Source organism: Sebastes fasciatus, chromosome 11, assembly GCF_043250625.1.
Source record: "Sebastes fasciatus isolate fSebFas1 chromosome 11, fSebFas1.pri, whole genome shotgun sequence".
Lineage (NCBI taxonomy): Eukaryota > Metazoa > Chordata > Actinopteri > Perciformes > Sebastidae > Sebastes > Sebastes fasciatus.
In genome coordinates this window covers 16,584,207-16,605,467 of record NC_133805.1, presented here as the reverse complement: position 1 = coordinate 16,605,467, position 21,261 = coordinate 16,584,207, and the positions used below count along the sequence as shown (strand labels likewise).

Sequence of the window (21,261 nt, the reverse complement as noted above, 5' to 3'; positions counted from 1 at the left end):
TTGGTGTGTAAGTGGTTAGCTAGCTAGGTTATAGACTAGTCCTCAAAGAGAGGGGAAGTGTTTAGGTGGTTTTGCTCTAATGTCACTTTCATACCATGTTTCATACAGGAGACGGGCGTGGGAGGATCCTCTGGTGACTGTTCACAGTCTGCAGTCCCACACACAGATGAAATACTGGTTCACATATTTAGCAAGCTAGCTAGTACGTCACGTTGCCTAGTTACGACTATATAGGCTACTACAGTTTTCGGTTTCAGTTTCAGTTCCCTCCTCTTCGTCCTCATATTTGTCTCTGTTTTTTGCTCTTCCGTGGTAAAAACGTAGTTAAAACTGAACCGCGTTCAAACCTGGTCATAATAATGGTTGACAAATTCAAATTAGCCCGGCAACCCGGGTCTCAAAACCCGGTTCATTGTGCCGGTGCCGGGCCCAGACCAGACCAGACCAGACAGTTGTGACCGTTAGTAACCTCAAACTGACGTCCCCGCTGGCCCAAGCACGCGCCACCTCCAGCGCACCAATCGCTGACCGAGAATGCCTCCGACGTCACTCAGTAGCTTCCGGGCTGGTAAGCACACTAGCCCGGTGATGCTCAAAATATACAATTTCACTCAATTTTAAACATCCGTTTAATAACAGACTAGCAGCTGTGATTTATAACCAAACACACAGCGTTAATAGATTACATCAATATGATGTCAGAGCTTTGGTTAAAAGGATAAAAGAGACTTCAGCAGCGAGAGAAAAGAGGTGAGAATGCATTAGCTGTGTGAACGCTTTGCAGATGTTGGTGACCTGATTGTTAGCAACCGGGTTTTGCTTCAACACTGTAGCACATCGTGTACCATACATGTGTGCACAACATGAGGCTGTATTTTGATACTGATTTGACTACATCGACAGCAGCTGCAGTGGTTAGTCGAAGCAGCTACATAAATGCTTGCTAAGTCACCTCACTTTAGCTGCTAACGCGTCTTTGAGTCGTCCGCTAGCTGCTAATCTTGATGCTGCTAGCCTTGTAGCTTCAGAGGACGCATCCTACGGAGTAAAGAAATGCCCTGCTATTAGCTGAATGGAATGAAAACCACCCTCCTTGCTTGGTTAAAGCTTTGATTGAGCATCACAATAATAGTATCTAGATGTACGCACAGAGTTATCATAACAGTAGTGTGTTATGACCTTATCTAAGGACACACAAATCAAAACATGATGGATGTAGCACACATGTAGCTAGTGCTTTGCATACGAACAACACAGATACAATGTGAAAAATGTTAACAGTTAACAAGCTAAGGAAGAATATACAGCCTGGGGTAGAGTAAAAAAGGTGATGCATGATCTGATTCAACAATATAAATGATAAGATCTTTGAATGCAATCTCTTTCTTAAATTGTTCCTCTTATTACTTCCTATATTTTGTTATCAGATTCTATTTCATTCTATTTTCTTTTTATTTACTATTTATTGTCTTTCTTTTATGGAGCCTCCCAGCAAAAAGCATTTCACACATTGTACTTGTTGTATAACTGGTTTGGCAATAAACATCTTGAATCTTGATTGAGAAAAAAATGATCACGAGATTCATATATCATAGAGGGAAAGGTTTGTAATTTAGCATCACCCTGTTGTCCTGATCACTCACTCAGATACTGGCACTGTGGATAAAATATCAAATTAAAGCTGGATAAAATCATTATGGATTGTTATTAGGCTGAAAACAGTGAGAACTACTGAAATACTGTCTTAATCTGTGGTGTTTAGTATCAAATATGCTGGCAGAAAGCTCAGTTTTCTCCATTATTGAACACTGAGTAAACCTTTAACCTTTACGCATCTGTGTGTATGTTTAAAATTGCCTTTATCACAATATGCATGTGGGCCTAATGTCCGCTTTATGGCATAACACACCTGCACAGAGGGGCTGGCATTACAATTATGGAGATATTTTCATCATGCAGTGTTTACTGTAAAGCTGCATATGTGGTTGGTTATTATAACTGCATTACATGCTCATTAGTTTCTTTCCTAACCGGCTTTTTGTCGTTTTCGTCACACGCCACGTTGTTGTTGGAATCATTCCTAGGAGCAGGTGTGTCTACTTTATTCAAAATGAAGTACACGATGACTGAACCTGTGTTACAAGTATTAAACCGAAACAGAGTGAGTTTTCACCCTCCTGATGTGCCTGTGGCTGTGATTCTTTGTGCCTTTGCTCTGCCATAGCACATACAGTAGATTGGGGTATGTTAGTTGCTGCAAAACAAGTGAGACGTGTTCAAACTTCAACCTTACAGTTGAAACGGTTTATTTATATGCGGCGTATTTAGTTAAATACTTAGTAATAGATAGTAAAGGCAGTTTGCATACTCATAAATCCCTTCACTAAATATTAGGGGCTGTCCCAAATACCATTTTTGGGGCTTTGAAGCTTCGGTGAGAAATATTCGAAGGTATTCGAAGCTTCGCAGCGTCGCAGGCTGACATGTTAGGCTGACATGTTATTCTGTCTGTTTGTCTCCATCTCTCCCGTTTTAGTGCCAGCAATAGTGCCGCTGGCGCACTAACTTACACACAACAAACAGCGATATCCGTCTGAGAATAACTAATAATAATTAATGTTGAATATGAATAATATTGTGCTATTCCTTATTTCATGGGCTATTTTGGGATTAATACATTATTATAACATACTTCAAAATACAAACAAAGCATTCGCAATACTGATTTGGAGGTTGAATACCATGGCAACTGTCGAAGCTTCAAAGCATTCGGGTCAGCCCTACTAAATATACCGAGAAAAATCAAAATGGTTTCTTTTACGTAGCAGCTCTAGTCTATATATACAGTTTGATAATAGATACGGGTAGATGTACCTGTACTCACTTTGAAATTATTGGGTTTTTTTATTTCTGAGGTTAGACATCATGAGGAAGTTTGGAGCACTTGCATCAACATCCACGACATGCACACATAAACATGCTGCTTTGAATTTATTATGAACATCATACAAAGAGAGGCAATGATCTATTGTTGTGTAGGAACAGATTGGACCCTGCAGTGTAATATTATACTGGCCCATAGTGTCACAGACCTTCCTGTGGTGCAGTGCAGGTGAAACCAGTATTGGGTAGCCTAGTTGGACACTCACTGAGGACTCACACTTGAACTGAAGTTCAATTTGTGCACACGTCTCTGTTTATCAAGTGTAGCGTGTCTAAATAAGAGCTTGAATGTGCCACTAAGCCTGTAGAATTACTAAGCAATATTCAGGTTGGTTCTTGCAGCTTGTGCTGGCATGAGGCCCGGAGCGGCCCACCTCATCGGTCAGTGTTAGATTCTTCTCAGTGCTGTTATATTAGCTGGCCAGGTTATGCTAACCTCCCACGTGACCTCTGGACCTCAGTCTCATTCTAAGCTGCAGACTGAGTCACTGCCGCTTGTCCAAGCATGCTCAGGCTCCGTGGCCACAGGGCTTCACCGCAAATTACAATCTGGCCCCAAGGATGCACTACGAATAGCTGAGCTCCGGGGGTCGAAGTTGATTCAAAGGTTTTTGTAATATAGCCAAACAAATGAGAGCAGTAACAAGTAAAATACATGCTATAATACTGCATTTGCAACCATCACCTTGTGGCACAAAAAAGGTGTATAATTCCTGAAAATTAGACAGTCGATGTTTTCTTACTAACGAAATGAAAAGCAGCAAATCTTCACATATGAGAGGCTGTGTATCAACTCATTTAAATAATCATTTCAGCACTATTATTAAATCTTGATGAGGTTAAGTGTCGTTGCGTCCTGCTTTGGGATCTGGTGAACTAGATAGTGCTGACTGAGAGACGGCCTAAGAATAGGCAGAGATGATGAGATCTTCAGGCGAGGAAGGATTCGTTTACCAGGAGGCGGTAGCGCACATTTGATGCAGCTCAATATTTCCAAATGTGCTGATACATCCTTTAATCCAGAACATACTTCTAAAATGTCTTTTTTGTGCCTCTGTGTTGCAGGTCTGGTCACAAAAGAACCACCGCCTGCAACCTTCAGAGAGTCAGAATACCTAAAGAGCAGTGACGAGCGCGGTGCATCACTGCTTGTCCGGTTTGATTCGTCTCCAGCAGTGACTTCATCCTCCAAAGATGAAGTTGAAGGAGGATATGAACCCCCTGCTGCTGCAGGTCTTCCGCTCCGTGGTGTGGGTCTACTCCGTCATCACTTTCATACCCTGGTACTTCTTCTCCGGAGCCGGCAACAACGTGGAACGGGCTCGCCGGCTCAAGGCGCGCTCGGTTAGCGGCCACCCAGCGGGGCCTTACAGGGCCATCAACAGCCAAGAGAAGCTGGTGGCGTGGCTGAACCCGAGGGTGGACAGCCTGGACAAAATGTTTGAATACGCCGCGAGTCGGTTCCCGCAGAGAGACTGTCTGGGCACCAGGGAGGTGCTCAGCGAGGAGGACGAGCTCCAGCCTAACGGCAAGGTCTTCAAGAAGGTGAGAGACCCTGACCAGTTCCTGTTGCTGTACAGATTTGTGTATCACCTTCATTATTCTTTTAAATGTTCGGTTCTGTTGTCAGGAGAAGGAAGGACATAGTCAAGTCAGTGGGTGGTACCGCTCATCACTGTATAGGACAAGCTTTAGGTGAATCTGGAAGGGATTACAGGAAGTTTGCTCATGTCTGTGAGGGCTGACAGCGCTGAGTCTGCCACTGTGCACAGTGTGTGGGATGTGGGTGGAAGAGCGGCTGTGTTACTGCTGCTTTGTCTCACAGTCGAGAGTCTCCTCATTAGAACCTGCATGGCTGCAAAAGCCCTGTAGATGGCGCAAACTGACTGCATGTGAAGGATGATGTGCTGGTAAAAAAAAAACGTCAGACCTCTTTCAGATTCAACAGTGTCAGGATTGCATGTTACCTTTCTTATATTGCGATACGGAAGTGATCATGTCAATGTGAATACAATGGGTGCGAGGTTCCTAAAATCCTTTTAAGCATTTTTTTTCATATTTGTCGTATTGACTTGCTCCTGAAAAGATGCTCTGAAGTAACCCAGGCCTGTAGAATGCATGTACATACATCAGTTTTCATGTTGTTTATCCTGAATATTGCATATCATGTGTAGGTAATTCTGGGGAACTACAACTGGCTGTCATACGAGGAAGCCTACGAGTCGGCGAAGTGTTTTGGCAGCGGCCTGGCAGCGCTCGGCCAGAAGCCTCAGTGTAACATCGCCATCTTCTGCGAGACCAGAGCAGAGTGGATGGTGGCGGCACTAGCCTGCTTCATGTACAATTTCCCACGTGAGTGACAGAACAGACAAATATATGTGTGTAGTCAGACAATCTTAGACCTACAGTAAAAAAAAAAAAAGCACTTGAGTGACGACTTAACTGGATTTGAATTTCGACAGTTGTGACCCTGTACGCCACTCTCGGACCCACGGCCATCGCCCACGGCCTGAACGAGACCGAGATCACGCACATCATCACAAGCAAAGACCTGCTGCAGAGCCGTCTCAAGGTACCATCATCTGTCTTCCATGATGTTAGCTGTATCAAACACTGAATCACAGGTTGTGTATCATTAGCGCTTGATGAAAAGCTCAGTTCTATTTGCATAATTACTTTCTCCTCTCACTCCTTCTCCCTCCCTCCCACCTACATCCAACACCCAGGCCATACTGTTGGATGTGCCGAGGCTGCAGTACATCATTGTGGTCGACAGTAAACCCACGAGCTTGCCAAACCTCCCCAGAGGCATCATCATCTACAACATGGACGCTGTGAGGGAGATGGGATCCAAGCCTGACAATAGTGAGTATTTTGTGCATTGTGATTAAAAAGCTTTTTTTCTAATTTTGTCGGAGGGGGAAGTGGAAGTACACTGATAGAGGCTTAATACGGAGCCAACACCCTGATGTGTAATTGGAGTGATGTGCTGTGCGTGACAGAGTCAGCACGAGGTCAAATCACCACTTGCCAATGTCGCGATGACATTGGTCGACTTTTCTGGACAATTAGGGGAAAGAGGAATTCTGTTTTTGCTACAATATATTACACGAGACAGTTTCCTCTTACAATATTTGATAAAGAAAACTTTAATAGTGCAAATAGAACAAACAATAAGCATGTGAAATATTTTCTAAATTAATTTTAGCCAAGTTTCCTTCACAATTACATATAGAACAAAAATTACATTGAAGATCACATTCATTTAAACCATGTATGCGTTAAGATGAATTACAGGAGATGATCAGGCTAAAAAAAAATCGTACGTGATCATCGTCATGCTGTAACGATAATGAATAAATTGAGAAAATAATCAATAGATTAAAATGAAAACAGTCGTTATTGGCAGCCATACAAATAAATATTCAGACCCTTTCATAGCATACAGTTGTCAGAAAATCATTCATTGCTTTTTCCATTTCCGTAGCGAGCAGACGTTTCTTCATAATAACTTATTATGACAGCTAATAATGTGTCTATTGGTTTCCTGTCTAACCATCCCCCCCTCTCTGCTCCTCTGTCTCTGCAGTAGCAGTAGACCGCAGACAGTCAGAGCCCTCGGACATCGCGGTCATCATGTACACCAGCGGCTCCACAGGCATCCCCAAGGGTGTCATGGTCTCCCATGGCAACATCATCGCTGGCATCACTGGCATGGCTGAGCGAATCCCTAACCTCAAGTATGCCAATATCACATTGACTTCCTCTCCTCCCTTTTCTCTCTCCAAATCTGCAAAAATATCTCTTCCTCCTCCTCTGTACTGCTGTCACACTATCACAGCTTTCCTCACACACACACTCAATAACCACCACCTCACTATGTTCTTCACTATGTTCTCCTCTGTGTCTATTGTGGAAATTAACCTGCTGTTATTTCTGTGCTGTGCAGTGAAACAGACACCTATATTGGCTACCTACCGCTGGCCCACGTGTTAGAGCTTAGCGCTGAACTGGTGTGCATCTCTCACGGCTGTCGCATCGGCTACTCCTCACCTCAGACTCTGGCTGACCAGGTCAGTGTATAAAAGGACGCACACACACCTTGTGGCCAGCATGTTTCTGTTGCAGTCAGTGTTGTATGTCACATATATTACTAAGACTTAGACCTCTGTATATCCACCTGGAGGGGAAATAGTTCCCATAACAACATAACCATGGATAGCAAAATGCTTGGCTTTTCACAATGTCCTCTAAAAGGTCTAAAAAAGGAGTCTGCGACTTCGGCTCGATACGCACTTGAGTTGCATGCACGGTGACGTGAGACTTGACTTAAGACTTGTCCTTGAAATTTGGGACTCGTGAACAATCCTTCATCATCACATCATCATTTTCCAGACTATTGATACATCGGGTACCAGCTGCACTTTCTCATCCTCTCTTCTCTCTGACAGCCAGCTGAGAACACCGCTGCAGTGCCCACATAGCCTCACCCTCCTTTCACTCACTCACAGTGCTGTTGTCTCGTCTCATTTGCTCCGGTTATAATGATTTGCGGATTTTTGTTGTCATGTTGTCGTAGCCTGCAGTGTTTCTCATTAATTACCTAGACTAGTCTATTTAGGCCCGCCGCGGTTTGATAATGAACTTGAAATATTTTTACACCGCAATCTCGGCGGGTCAGGGACGGCCACTTCGTGACGGTCCGCAGAGACCGGCCCAGGATCAAGGTGGCTTGTGGCTCCGACAGTGAGCTTTTATGCTGCGTCATCAGCATTCTATCTATACAACAACTGTGCTTATGATTAAATTGTTTACAAGAGCACCAAATTGTTTACTCAAGCACAAAGTTCTTCACAGATCTAGCCTCGGAATTTTACTCTCAAAGTGCACCAGATTGATGCATTTAAGTTGGCATTGTTACATTTAGCTTTTGCTAAAAATGTAAGATTTTATGCCCTCAATGTTTTCCCAGTGGTACCAAATATTATATTCGATACGTATATCGATATTTTTCAAGGTTCAAAGTTAGAAATTCCAGTATTGTGACGATACTAATACAGATACTGTGTGCTAATAGATAAAGGAGTGATGATTATACAACAGATGCTTTGAATTCCTTCTATATAACTACGCCGTGTTCTAAGCAGACCGGATGGCAGGCAGTCGATGATAGAATACTCATTACAACCATAAGAGACCTGAGACTTGACTTGGACTTTCAAAAAAATGACTTGTGAGCATCTCTGCATTAAATTCAGAATCCATTCAAGATGCTTATGGTCACTTTTAAAGCTCTGTGTGGCATCTAACCTACATTAGTCAGTAGGTCACTGAGAGTTGACCGATTGTTCCGTTTCATTTTCTCAGTCTACCAAGATAAAGAAGGGCAGTAAAGGGGACACCAGTGTGCTGAAACCTACTCTCATGGCTGCTGTACCAGTAAGTCTTTTTAATCACTGCAAAAAAAACCTCAATCCAATTTTATTAGTAATATATCCTCTAACTAACGTTATTTATCATACCACAGACAAGTGTTAACTGAGAGTTTTCCCGCCTGATGTGTGTGTGTGTGTGTGTGTGTAGGAGATCATGGATCGAATCTACAAGAACGTGATGACCAAAGTGGAGGAGATGAGCAAACTCCAGAAGACGCTCTTTGTGCTGGCTTACAACTACAAGATGGAGCAGATCTCCAAAGGCTACAGCACGCCTCTCTGTGACAGGTGAAACACAAATTAATCTCCTGTATACACGAGATGAGACAATCGCTTCCCCTGTGAAACACGGGCAAACATTAACCTCTCTGACTACGTGGCTAATCATAGTGTGAATTCTTGTTAACACTGAGTCTCTACAACAGATGTAGGGGAATTATTCTCTAGCATGTGTGAATCATTGAATATCGATTCTGATATTGTGTTTGCACAAGGCATTCTTTAGTATAAGTCGATATTTGGATGTCTGTCTCCGCCGCCCCTCTCGCTCATCATCTCCACGCTGTGTGTTTTTTTGTTTTCGTCCACCTCCTCCCCCGCAGTCTGGTGTTCAAACGGGTGCGCGCGCTCCTGGGAGGCAACACGCGGGTTCTGCTTTCTGGCGGAGCACCGCTCTCGGCCGCCACACAGCGCTTCATGAACATCTGCCTGTGCTGCCCTGTAGGGCAGGGCTATGGCCTGACGGAGACCTGTGGAGCTGGCACCATCAGTGAGAGTAAGAGAGTGGATTTTAATGTGAAACAGAGGGCTGTTTTTGCCACCTTTTGGGAAATTAAGAGACTAGTAAATAAAAAATATAAAGAACTTGACTTGTAGTTAATACATTCATTTAACAGGAGTCTCTGCTGGTGTGTTTTTTTTTCAGTGTGGGACTACAGCACAGGACGGGTCGGTGCTCCACTGGTTTGCTCAGAGATCACACTGAAGGACTGGGAGGAGGGTGAGTCAAATGGCAACAAACATTGACCCATTTTTGTACCTTGGAGAACAGAGTATAAACAAATGGCAACAAACGTGTTGATATTCTAATCAGGTTTGTGCTCCTCTAGGTGGTTACTACAGCACAGACAAGCCCAACCCGCGGGGGGAGATTTTGATCGGGGGTCCCAATGTAACGATGGGCTATTACAAAAACGAAACCAGGAACCGCGAGGACTTTTTTGTGGACAAGCGCGGCCAGAGGTGGTTCTGCACAGGAGACATCGGACAGTTCTACCCTGATGGATGCCTTAAGATCATCGGTACGACATCCACAAACTAGAGCACCTGTGTGTGTGGTATAGTGTTACATATATAAGTGTTACATCTATTAAGATTTTGTGTGTTCTCTTCCAACAGACCGTAAGAAAGACCTGGTGAAATTGCAGGCAGGCGAGTACGTCTCTCTCGGAAAAGTGGAGGCTGTTTTGAAGAACTGCTCACTGATAGACAACATCTGTGCCTATGCCAACAGGTAAAATCCTGCACACGCTCCCTCTGAATCTGTTCCTTCCAGACTTTTGACTTCCGTTTTTAGATGCAGGCTCACCGAGCACACCAACATTTCTGTAGACTGTTGTCAGGCCATTAAATAGGTGTTATCAGTCGCTATAAGCACCATAGATGTCAGTCAATAGGGGCCTACTACACCCAATAGTAGGCTTTAGTAGGGTGCCCTACTGGTGAAAAAACTTGTTAACTCTTTTGTACTCATTTTTCAGTGACGAGTCGTATGTGATTAGCTTCGTGGTGCCTAACCACAAGCAGCTAATGGCGCTGGCAGAGCAGATGCAGGTGAGGGGCACATGGGAGGAGATGTGCAACAACTCGCTGATGGAGAGAGAAGTCCTCCGCATCATTACCGAGGCTGCCCTCTCAGGTAGGGGAAAAAAAGTCTCTGTCTTCTTCACTTATATTCTAGAGATGAAAGTCATGATACCAGATATTTAGTAGTCGATACCAATACCAGTGAAATTCCACAATTATCAATACCCAATACGATACTACAGTAAAAAAAAAAAAAAAAAAACTAACAATTTGAGCTAGTGTTGGAGAGTTAAACAGGTCATAATTCCCTCTCTAATATCTATTTTATATTTCTGGGAATATATTATATATATGTTATTATCAGGGAAAAAATAGGATGTGTCCCCTGGAAGCGTCAATAGTGAGTTTACTGTGTCCTTTCGGATTTTAGACGCTGTTAGTCCCCGGTACCTGCGGTTCTGTAGAAAAACGAGTACCGTCATGTTTTTAGAATTTTGGCATCGACTTGGTACCGAAGTTTTGGTTCTCGTGACATCCCTAATTCATTCTGTGTATGCACTCAGATAAAATGTGTCTGATTAAAGCCTTCTCAACAGAACCAAAGTGGTGCTACTCTCTGTCATAGCTTTACAACTCAGATTGGGTGTGATGGTGTCTGCCTCATGCCAGACTTGCACCACTATTACGCTGTATCTGTGACTCTGACTTGTGATTCTGCTCTCTCCCCCAAACCAGCAAAAATGGAGCGATTTGAGATCCCCAAGAAGATCCGTCTGAGCGCCGAGCCCTGGACGCCAGAGACCGGGTTGGTCACTGATGCATTCAAACTGAAACGCAAGGAGCTCAAATCACACTACCAGGAAGACATTGAGAGGATGTACGGCGGAAAATAACACACGCAAACACACTCCAAACAACACATACACACTTGCAAAACATACACAAGGAGCTCAGAAGCCACTACAAAGGAAGTTATACTTTAGATACACACGCGCATTATTACAGACACATAAAGCGTCTCATGCACCGCCTCCTCGGCTTCCCTACGACCAGCTTCGATCAAAAGAGGGGGAAAAAAATAAACTCTATCCAGCTCTCTGTCAAGACCAAAAGGCAGAGGGTCCCTCGCAGAAAACTGAACCAGCCGGACGCGCACGGTGCGACGCACTCGCTGTTCCCCCCCTTTGATGGATTTAGCCCTTTTGAGTTGCCATGACAACCAAGTCAGCACACAAAGTCGGACGTCCGCATGACTCGAAGTGAAACAAAATGTCAGGCTAGACGTATATCTGGATCAATGTCAGCGCGCCCTCTTCGTTGCTTCTCTTCCTCTCCGGAGCCGTCCACCAGTTCATGGTCGTGGACTTGTAGCGCAGATACCTGGCAGGGAAAACGGGATAGCATGAGTCTGTTAGAGGGATCCCTCCTGGGCTTTAATCAAGTAACATTCAGGTTGGAATCTATGCAGGGATCTCTATTAGCTCTTTTTTTTTATGTGTCATCATGTTTCATGTTTTGTTTGTCAGCTTTGAAACCTATTTGATGATTATTTCAGTGTTGCAAAGCCATGAGAAATTGAGCGTCAAGATGTTTGTAATTACTTTTTTCTTACGGTTCTTTTATGGGTGTAATATTCTGAGTTGTTTTTTTTTATTTCTTTTATCCTCCTGTTTTTTATCGCCAATTTGTTTTCGCAAATCATACTTTTATTGAGCTTTGTTTATAAGCTTTTTTGTTGTTGTTGTATTTTACTCCCCTTTTTTTCTGCCTTTGTCCCAAAGTTTGTACATTTGAGTGTGTGTTTACGGACTTGACTCGTAGAACCGATCCAGACTGAAGTCCCTTCTGCTCTCGGGTCAAACATCGATCGTAAAAAGGCATCCGTTGGGACTTTTTCCAACCTTGCTCTTTGCCCCCCCACTTTCAGTTTTCCCCCTGGATGCCTCCCAAACTGTGTCTTATTGGTTATTTTGTTGGTTCATTGTCGTACCGTAGCCCTGCCACGTATTCCTCCAGTCATGGCGAATGCACTGTATGGATGTCTCCAAGGGAACTTGGCCCAGCGTAGAAAATTTAAGGTCACTCTCCCAGTTACTGTACATGTCATCCTTTTTTTGCCATAGATCTAGTTACGGTTGTCTTTTTTTTTTTACATATGAATATGAAATACAAAATGAATGTGCAATATTTATACACAAATTTTAAACTAAAGTATGTAATAAGGAAAAAAAACACAGATACAGCAGCCCCTCCATAGTGGATGAATGTTTAGGCCTCATAATGGAAGACCTCACAAGCATAGGAATAAAGAAGGTAGAGAGACACTGATAGGGAAGTCTACATGTAGCCCATTTGAACATACTGTGCTAAACAATGCTATTTTAATAAGACTGTAAAGTGACAAATTCAATATTTGGCATTGTAGAAATCGCAAGATGAAAAGTGTGCAACTGTACCAAAGCACTTGAGTATATATTTTTGAGAGAGAGAAACGAGAGGATCGCGCTCCAGTCGAACAACTGAAGAAACTCCATATGAATACACTCCTTATTTAATTGTGATTATATAAAGTATATAGCATAAAGATCACCAGACCTCATAGAGAGCAGGCAACATTTCTGTATCTTCAAAATGTGTATGACACTGTATGTGCAATGTATATAAAAGGGTTATGTATAGCATATACAATAATGACTGTAGGTTTTCAGAAGTTCTCTCATCAGTACGACTCTTGCTTCAGTCTTTCTTTCTTCTCTTTAGGTTTATAGGCAGAATATTAAATCATGTTTTGGTCAGTGTAAAGGGGACATATTTCCCACAGCTGCCCTCTTGGAATGCAAATTATGCTTTGCTTGTATACTGTAAAACGTTTAGCATTAATAAAGGTACAGTCAGGTACTCTAACTACTTCTCTTATCAGACGTCTACTTGCTCAACGCAGATTTTTAGCATGTAAAAAACGAAACAGTACTATCATGATCAGGTGGGAAGCCGTTCCTCCCTTCCTGTTTTTTTTTTCATATGGTTCTAAAGATTTCAGTGGAAAGTCAGCTTTCTGTGCTGTTTGCTGCTTTTCCTCTGCCTGGCTAGAGGCGGCTAGTTGCCTTCTGACTCACATGAGCTGTCTTCAGGGGTCTTAAGAATGTGAAGCACTCCCCAACCCCCCACGATTTCTTGATAGCACACAAGTCCCGCTACGTCCATCAGAACTAACGGCAAGGCAAAGACCAATCCTGTTGTTTTCACTTGCATTGTAAATAGGCAAAGAGAGAAGGGGATCAATGATTCAACTTCAGTCAAACTACCAATAATTGTACAGGTGTTAACATATTTAATATCTTTGTTAATGACCAGATTTTGGGGGGGGTCTCCTCCTTGTTTTTGTGTGGTTAAGTGGCCCTGCGAGACAGGCTCATGCAAGTGTCTCCTTCATTATTTATTTGTGATCTGGCCTTGAAAAATGATGTAATGAAATAAAGAAGTTTGTGTTGTAATTACTGCTGGTCTCTGTGTGTTCAACACCTGAGCGCAATCTGCGAGGCACGACGTGTGACTGATACGATCAGCGGTTTGATTAGAATCATCCTGAAACCAGAGTTGCCATGGCAACGAAGGCCAGTGTGTATGCTGTGGTTTGTGAAAGACTTGTGTGGCGTGCGGACGCAAACGGAACATGCAGTCCTGGGAGTCAACCTTCAATCGGAGTTAGTAAACACATTTTTTTTTTTTTTTCTTCTTCCAGGCAGAGTCATAGACAGTGTTTCTCACAACATGTTGACCTTGGCGTCACACCTGTGAAATCATTAGATGTAGTAAAGGAGGAAGTTAGGCTCCCTGCGCTTTCCATGTACACCTGCTATCCTGCTGTCATGCATCTGAATAAGTCCAGCATCTTAGTGTCTGCATTTCTTATAGGATGAAGATGATCAATTAATCTTGGATCATCATTTGAGAAGATTGAATGAGAGAATTCTAGGTATTTCATTCTTTAAAAAATGCCAGATAATTAATTGTTCATTAAAATTGAACAGAACTTGGTTTTCTGTCAATCGACTATAGTTGATTAATGGAGCTGTAATTAGCAATTATTCTCACTTCGAGAGCTTTACAAGAACTGTGTGTAACATATTGGGGGATCTTAACAGAAATCCTTCCATCCGTTATCACAGAAGGGCCCCAAGCCAGGTTTGAACCTGCGACCCTCTTGCTGTGAGGCGGCAGTGCTAACCACTGCACCACCTATTAGCAGAAATGGAATATAATATTAGTGATTAGTGTATAATCACCTGAAACTAAGAATCATTGTTTTTGTTAGCTTAGAAAGAGCCCTTCATATCTACATCTCTAGAGAGAGCCTTTCACGTTTTTACGTTACCTGAAGGCCACCGTAGTTTTCCATCGTTTGTGAAACTGCGGTAACGTGAGCCTCAAGAGTGTAAAACCGTGGTATCGCCAGCCGCCGTCTGACTTCTGTTGCTCCTAAAGTAGTGTTATTATGGTAAGGATGGCCTCTGAGCGAGGTGAATGGTTTTGCACTCGCCGGCTCACGTTACCGCAGTCTTGGAAAGGGAGGAGTGAGCGGAGGGGTACTCAGTTGGTTGCAATCTGCAACCACACCACTAGCTGCCACCAAATCCTACACACTGTACCTTTAAGGATTGAGGCAATAAAAGGTTTGATTAAACTGGATACAAATTGATTTGAATACGATATATACAAGTTGTACAAGTTACAATGTGAATATATAAAGCTTACACTGGGCTTTTAATACACATTACAATGTATATTAAGCTACATATTACAATGAAATCAAAGCGTACTGAACCTTTTTGAGGAGGAAACATTATTGACAACAACAACAAATCTCTCACGTAAAAGCAATCTGAAAGAACGTGGGTGCTTAAAGTCCTGCACGATGGTTCTGTCTGTACTGTTCTTGCATTTCATTTAAAAAGAAACTAGCTATAAGACCACAGAGAGATGAGCGATGATTCTTCTAACCCCTCCTCTCCTCTCCTCTCTATTCCCTCCATCCAACCCTATGGGACCGGAGTGTGCGTCAGAGACATAATACTCCCTTCATTAGCCCACTGATTCTGACGCAGACACACACACACACACATCATACACACACACACTCACACACAGTGTCTCTACCACAAAGACAATAACAACAACAACAAGCAGCCAGAAACTGTGAAGGACATCTTCCATATTGTATGTGTATGTGTGTGTATATGATCCTCTCTTTGCTCTCTGACACTTCATTCCAACTTTTTTCTGTCTCCTACTCTCTCTCTCTCTCTCTCTCCGTTGTCTCCTGTTCTCGCCTCCCTTTTTCACTCTTCCTGTCTACTTATGACTCAGAAGTGCGCAAAAAACTTTTTTATCTGTGTTTGTGCTCTATGCGCACACTCCAGGGTGAGCCAATAAGCCATATTGGAGTTTGCCCAAGGATGAGTGGAGCTGAACCAGAGCTGCCTCATAGCTCTGGAGTAGGTGGGTGGTGGCTGGAGAAAACTGACAATAATTACATCTGAGGCTGGAAGATGGTGGACCAGCACTGAGATATGACACTGGACTGTTGACATTATATGTATATAAGACACACTAAGGTACAGTAGAGATAGGCTGGATTAGAGACATGATGTGTGGATGTCTAGGGCAGGATAGGAAAATGTGAGCTGCCCTCTTTCTCTTTCTGCTGCCCTTTCTTTTAAAAATGTCACTTTTGTGTGAAGTAGCTCCCTAAAATTGTCCTTGTTATGTATTTTTCCTTTATCCTATTGAACCTCATTGGCAGGTCCATCATTCCAAACCCATATTGTGTGATAAACCGCTGTTTAAACACACAGAAATTCAGTTTAAATTAGGGCTGTCAAATTCGTTTTAATGCCACTAATTTCTTTAACGCGTTAACGCAATCGATCTTTCGGAGGTTGTTGTGGGCTCAGTTTTAAAGCTAGATGTGATGATACTGCTATCATATTATACTACAAAAACCTAAAGAATCCATTGGTACCAACCATGTTGTGCTAGCTCATCACAAAGGAGGGTAAATAATGCTCCAAACTTGCGCTAAACTTTAGCGAGGAAACACTGTCATGGCCATTTTCAAAGGGGTCCCTTGACCTCTGACCTCAAGATATGTGAATGAAAATGGGTTCTATGGGTACCCACGAGTCTCCCCTATACAGACATGCCCACTTGTTGATAATCACATGCAGTTTGGGCCAAGTCATTATCAAGTCAGCACACTGACAGCTGCTGTTACCTGTTGGGCTTGAGTTTGAGCATATTTTTTATGCTAAATGCAGTACCTGTGAGGGTTTCTGGACAATATTTGTCATTGTTTTGTGTTGTTAATTGATTTCCAATAATAAATATATACATACATTTGCATAAAGAAAACATATTTGTTCACTCCCATGTTGACAAAAGTATTAAATACTCAACAAATCTCCCTATAAGGTACATTTTGAACAGATAAAAAATGTGTGATTAATCCCGATTAATCATGGACAATCATGCGATTAATCGGGATTAAATATTTAAATCGATTGACAGCCCTAGCTCAAATTGAAATCCACATTCAAAGGCATCCAAAGTAAAGTTCTTTTGATGTCAGTATTTCACATTTAGTGTGATATAGCAGCAATTAAGCACTGGAATGGGCAGATACCGAAAAATGTTTCATCTGACTCTGAACTCTTTACTTTAAAGGAGAGCCACATCACCTAATTGGAAAGTTTGTGACGCTCAACCTTTAGATTGACTGTGTTTCCCATATTTGCGCGCACTCCTGCTGATTTTGTTTTTGTCGAGCTGACCTTTGGCAGCGCTCGGTAACACCGGCTGCACCATGCCAGAGCACACACGCCCCAGCACGGCTGAGCTGGGTCATCAAGATGTGAGGGGCCAAAGTGGAGGTGGGAAAACGTGTGAGGTCTGGCAATGAGCTTGAGGATGGAGAGGCAGAGGGAGAGGCAAGCGATACGTCTGGGCGATGACTCACCGATGCTGGGTATTAATAGCATCGGGAGGGAGGGAGGGAGGGTGTGGGGGTGGAGGAGCGAGGGGGCAAGCGGTTTGGGAGACAGCCAGGACAGCATCATCGCACCGCTGACAGGGAGTGGTGGAGGCAGAGACGGAGACCGCAGAGACGAAGCACCAGAGAAGAAAAGGGAAAGAGAGGGATGGTGGGAGGGACAAAGCCGAGAAGGAGGTTGGAAAACAAATGGAGGAGGGGATGGGTGGAAGGGTGGATGAATGAGACTGAAAATAATGGAAAGATGAGGGGATGAACTGTGAAGAAAAGGAGGGGAGACAAAAATAGAACAGCATTCACATGAGAAAGGGCATACTTTAAAAAGTCTCAGATAAAAAAACAATGTTGCTGGGCGTGCCACGCTGCAGAGACAACTGCTTGTTAACACTCAGAACATGTGGGCATGCATAAGAATTAGATATATTGGGTTTTTGGATATAAATCTGAGCTGTTATGTGACCAATATCCATACACAAAAAACACACACTTCCCTGCAGCCTCACATCCAGACAATGGAGTCATGCAGAGGAGGATAGCAGAGGTGGCAGGCTCTAATGAACATAAAAATCACCACGGTTGCCTAGACACTGACATCTCAAGTAACACATAAGGCTGCACAGCCAATTAGGGAGACAAAAAAGACAAAAATCCAATTAGAGAGACACTATGTGGATCTTTACAAAACATGAACGTAATTACGATCATTTGTATAATCCTTGCTGCAAATATGTGCATTATTACTATTCAGTTTCTCATTCCGCTCTCTTCATTGACAAGATTCCTTCATCGAAAAACACATCCTGCCTCTCTGCCTCTGATGACGTCAGCCGGTGCGTCACGCCGCATCCCTTACCTTAGACACTAACATAATCTGTGCAGCGCAGCGGGGGGGTGGGGGGGAGAAAGCACACACACGTGCACAAGCACACTGTCGGTTTGTTGAAAAGGGATGAGTCACCAAGGTGAACACTCGCAGACGTTAATATGTAAAGGGTTAAAAAAAAAAGAAAAGCAGGAGGTGTGGAGGGTGATAATAATGAGAGAAATGGAGGTTGACAGGTTAGTGGGAGGCAGAGCGGAATAAGGAGCTGAAACTGAAGATAACTTTAGGGAAGACAGAAAATAGTGCTACAAATTGGGGGAATGTTTGCTGATACGAAAAAAGAGAGAGAATCAGGTTTGTGATGGTGGAGGCGAAGATGTGACTGACTTTAATGTAGAGCGGTAGGAATGTAAAAATGAGCAAAGCATGAGGAGCTCTGGTGCCCTGTAGTTAAGGCCTCTGAACACCCACACAGGAGTTTTCAATTATTCTGCCTGATTAGGCCTCTGCTCAGGTTGAAGGTGGGCAGTAGCTTTGAGGTAACAAATCACCATCTAAGATAAAGATATGGATGTAATTTGTCCCGCCCTATGAGGTTCAACAAAGCAGGAGACGGAGGAAGATGTCACTCAATTACGATCTAAACACGCCCACACAGTCCTGAGAAGAGGTCGAATCAGCCAGATTAACAGATTAACACCTGTGTGGGTGTTCAAAGGCTTCAAAGGGTAACTTTGGTATTTTTCAACCTGAACTCTATTTTCCCATGTTTTTGTTTCTAACCGACTAATGGGGACAACAGTTTCTGAAATTGGTCCAGTATTGAGGGAGAGCGCTGTAGACGGCAGCTGCTCAGGGGCTGCAATATGGTGCTATCAGCAAGCTGGCACCGTCATTTAAGTACACTAAAGTTCTTGTTTTTGCCATGACAGGCTCTGTTGTTGTGTTGGGAGTACAGAAAACATAGATTAGTGTAATCTAAAAGATTTTCAATGTCATGGCTGAATATTTCGATGATTTCGACAACGTGGATGAGGTCTTTGAATTCGAGATTATATACGGATATTCAGATTTCACAACGAGACTTCTCCTTGAGCTGAACTTGGACGCAATAAGAAACAGACCAGATCGAGCGAAAGGTATAAGTCCTTTCTATAATGTTGTTAGACACTTATAATAACAATCTGAGCCTCTCAGTGGCAAAAACAAGCACTTTTAGTGAATGTAACGGCACATTGATGCTGCTCACTTGCCCTCACAGGTCTTGAGTCAAAACATATATATATATATATATAAATTAAAAGCATGTGTATATAGGCTTTAGAGTTTAATGAATTCTCTTTCTTGTTAGATGAGAAGACCATGATCTCATGTCTGTAGGCCATATGTAGCTCGTTGGATCCAGCAGCTGGTTAGCTTAGCTTAGCATAAAGACTGGAAACAGTGGGGGCAGCTAGCCTGGCTCTGTCCAAAGGTAATAAAATCACACTGAAAATTGAAGTGTAAAAACAATAATTCACTCTTTTACTTGGGGTTATGTGCTGATGACTAGGCTACTCTTGGAGACTCCAGGAAGCTACTGCTCCTGACCAACAAATAGTCTGGCACATAAAACCCATAAAACCAAAGCTTTCTCATATTGTTTTTGTATGGACTAAACAAACAAGATATAATGTGTTAATTAGTGAGCTTTTGAAGTACTGGTAAACTAAGCTAAGCTAAGCTAACCAACTGCTGGCTCCAGCTACATAATACCACACAAAGATAAAAGAGGTATTCTCAGTATTCTCAATTATCTCTCAGCAAGAGAGTGAATACATGTGTGTCTCAAATGTCAAACTTTTTTCCGGAAGAAATCAAAATATGCCCATTAGTGGAAGATATAGAGGCTTCGCTGGTGAACTCGGTCTCATTAATACCGAGATATTTAGCCCACTCCCACAGGTCTTCTGCTGCATTCCTGTAGCATTACGTGGACATGTGCCCTTTTCAGAAAGAGGCTTGGCTTGTATCAAATCTACATCCTCATTCCTTTCATACACTCCTTCAGTTTTCCTCTCTCCTCCCTATGTCGCTCGTGACAGCACACCTCTATCCTTATTTCTGCTCCTCTGTCCTAATGGCTCAGATGAACATATCGCAGCCCTAATCGCCCCCATGGCTGAAACCACCTGCCCCCTGAAGACAAGATCCGTGCTTTAACCACAGTAATTGGTGCAAGGAGAGGGATAGGTGCGACAGAAGGAGGAGAAAAGTAATGAATGCGAAAGCCACTAAGAAAATGTCTAATGGAGAAGAGGAGGAGGAGGATCCCAACATGTGGGAAGAGATGATGGTGGAAGCAGATGAAAGGCTCTGAGGCAGCGTCACCATGGAGACGTTGGTTGAAAAGAAGGTGAGCCATGACAACAGGCGTGCCATCCTCTCCCCACCTCATGATGGGGTGAAGAGGTGGAGGAGGAGGAGGAGGAGGAAAACAAACAAAGGAGCAGGGGGGGGGGGAGAACGACCACATGTGGCCCTGACACCTTTCTCTTTCTTTCATATAGTGGTTATCTTTCGTTACACGAGTTGATGTAGCATCATGTTTGAATATCAGGCCATTGAGGAATAAAAATTCAGGATTGAAACGATGAAGTGCGTGCAGCTTTTTTTAGCCTCGGCTGGTTGAATCACGGTGTCCTTGAGCTGATAAAAGCAAGAATCTGAACACACTCAAGGATAAAAAAAAACCAAGATGCAGCCTTATAAGATTGTATGTGCGTGTGTTTGCAGTTGGCTGTCAGTGAGCGCATGCATGCTAACACATATGGGCGTGTGCTCTGGTGCCATTGTGACGCACAACAAGCCGTTGTTGAGCTGATATCATTCTCTCTCCCCGCAGCTTTGATTGACATGTGGATAAACAGCAGATGCGTCCCAATTGCCTGCTGTGGGTTTAGAGACTGAAGGGGGAGGAGGAAGAGGAGGGAGGTACTGTAGATTTTTTTTACAATGAACAAGGAGACAAAATTATACAAATGTTCTTTCGGAGGGAGAAAGGAAAATTAAATCTGACAAATTTATGGCTGGCTGAAAATGTTCAAACCAGTCACTGAAACAATTGCACCCTATGAGCTCAATATATACCACTGTGTAACCAACAGAAACAGAGAGGATGTCATCAATACTTTGCCAACAAATAATGTTGTTTAGCAATAAAGCTT

General features: G+C 43.1%; 1 protein-coding gene across 2 annotated transcripts; it reads left to right on the top strand.

Annotated features, from left to right (window-relative positions):
• The first annotated feature begins 536 nt into the window (after nt 1-536).
• acsl3b (acyl-CoA synthetase long chain family member 3b) lies at nt 537-13,678 on the top strand. Of its 2 annotated transcripts, XM_074651130.1 has the most exons (15): nt 537-750; nt 4,009-4,488; nt 5,118-5,295; nt 5,406-5,515; nt 5,670-5,808; nt 6,533-6,683; nt 6,893-7,016; nt 8,311-8,382; nt 8,527-8,666; nt 8,981-9,153; nt 9,304-9,378; nt 9,488-9,679; nt 9,777-9,891; nt 10,139-10,296; nt 10,920-13,678. In XM_074651130.1, exons 2-15 carry the CDS (start codon nt 4,138-4,140, stop codon nt 11,075-11,077), a joined length of 2,136 nt encoding a protein of 711 aa, XP_074507231.1. In that variant the 5' UTR covers nt 537-750; nt 4,009-4,137; the 3' UTR covers nt 11,078-13,678. The 2 variants fall into 2 exon arrangements, with proteins under 2 accessions (XP_074507231.1, XP_074507232.1); XM_074651131.1 differs by lacking the exon at nt 537-750 and having other exon boundaries at nt 3,985-4,488.
• The last annotated feature ends 7,583 nt before the right edge of the window (nt 13,679-21,261 follow it).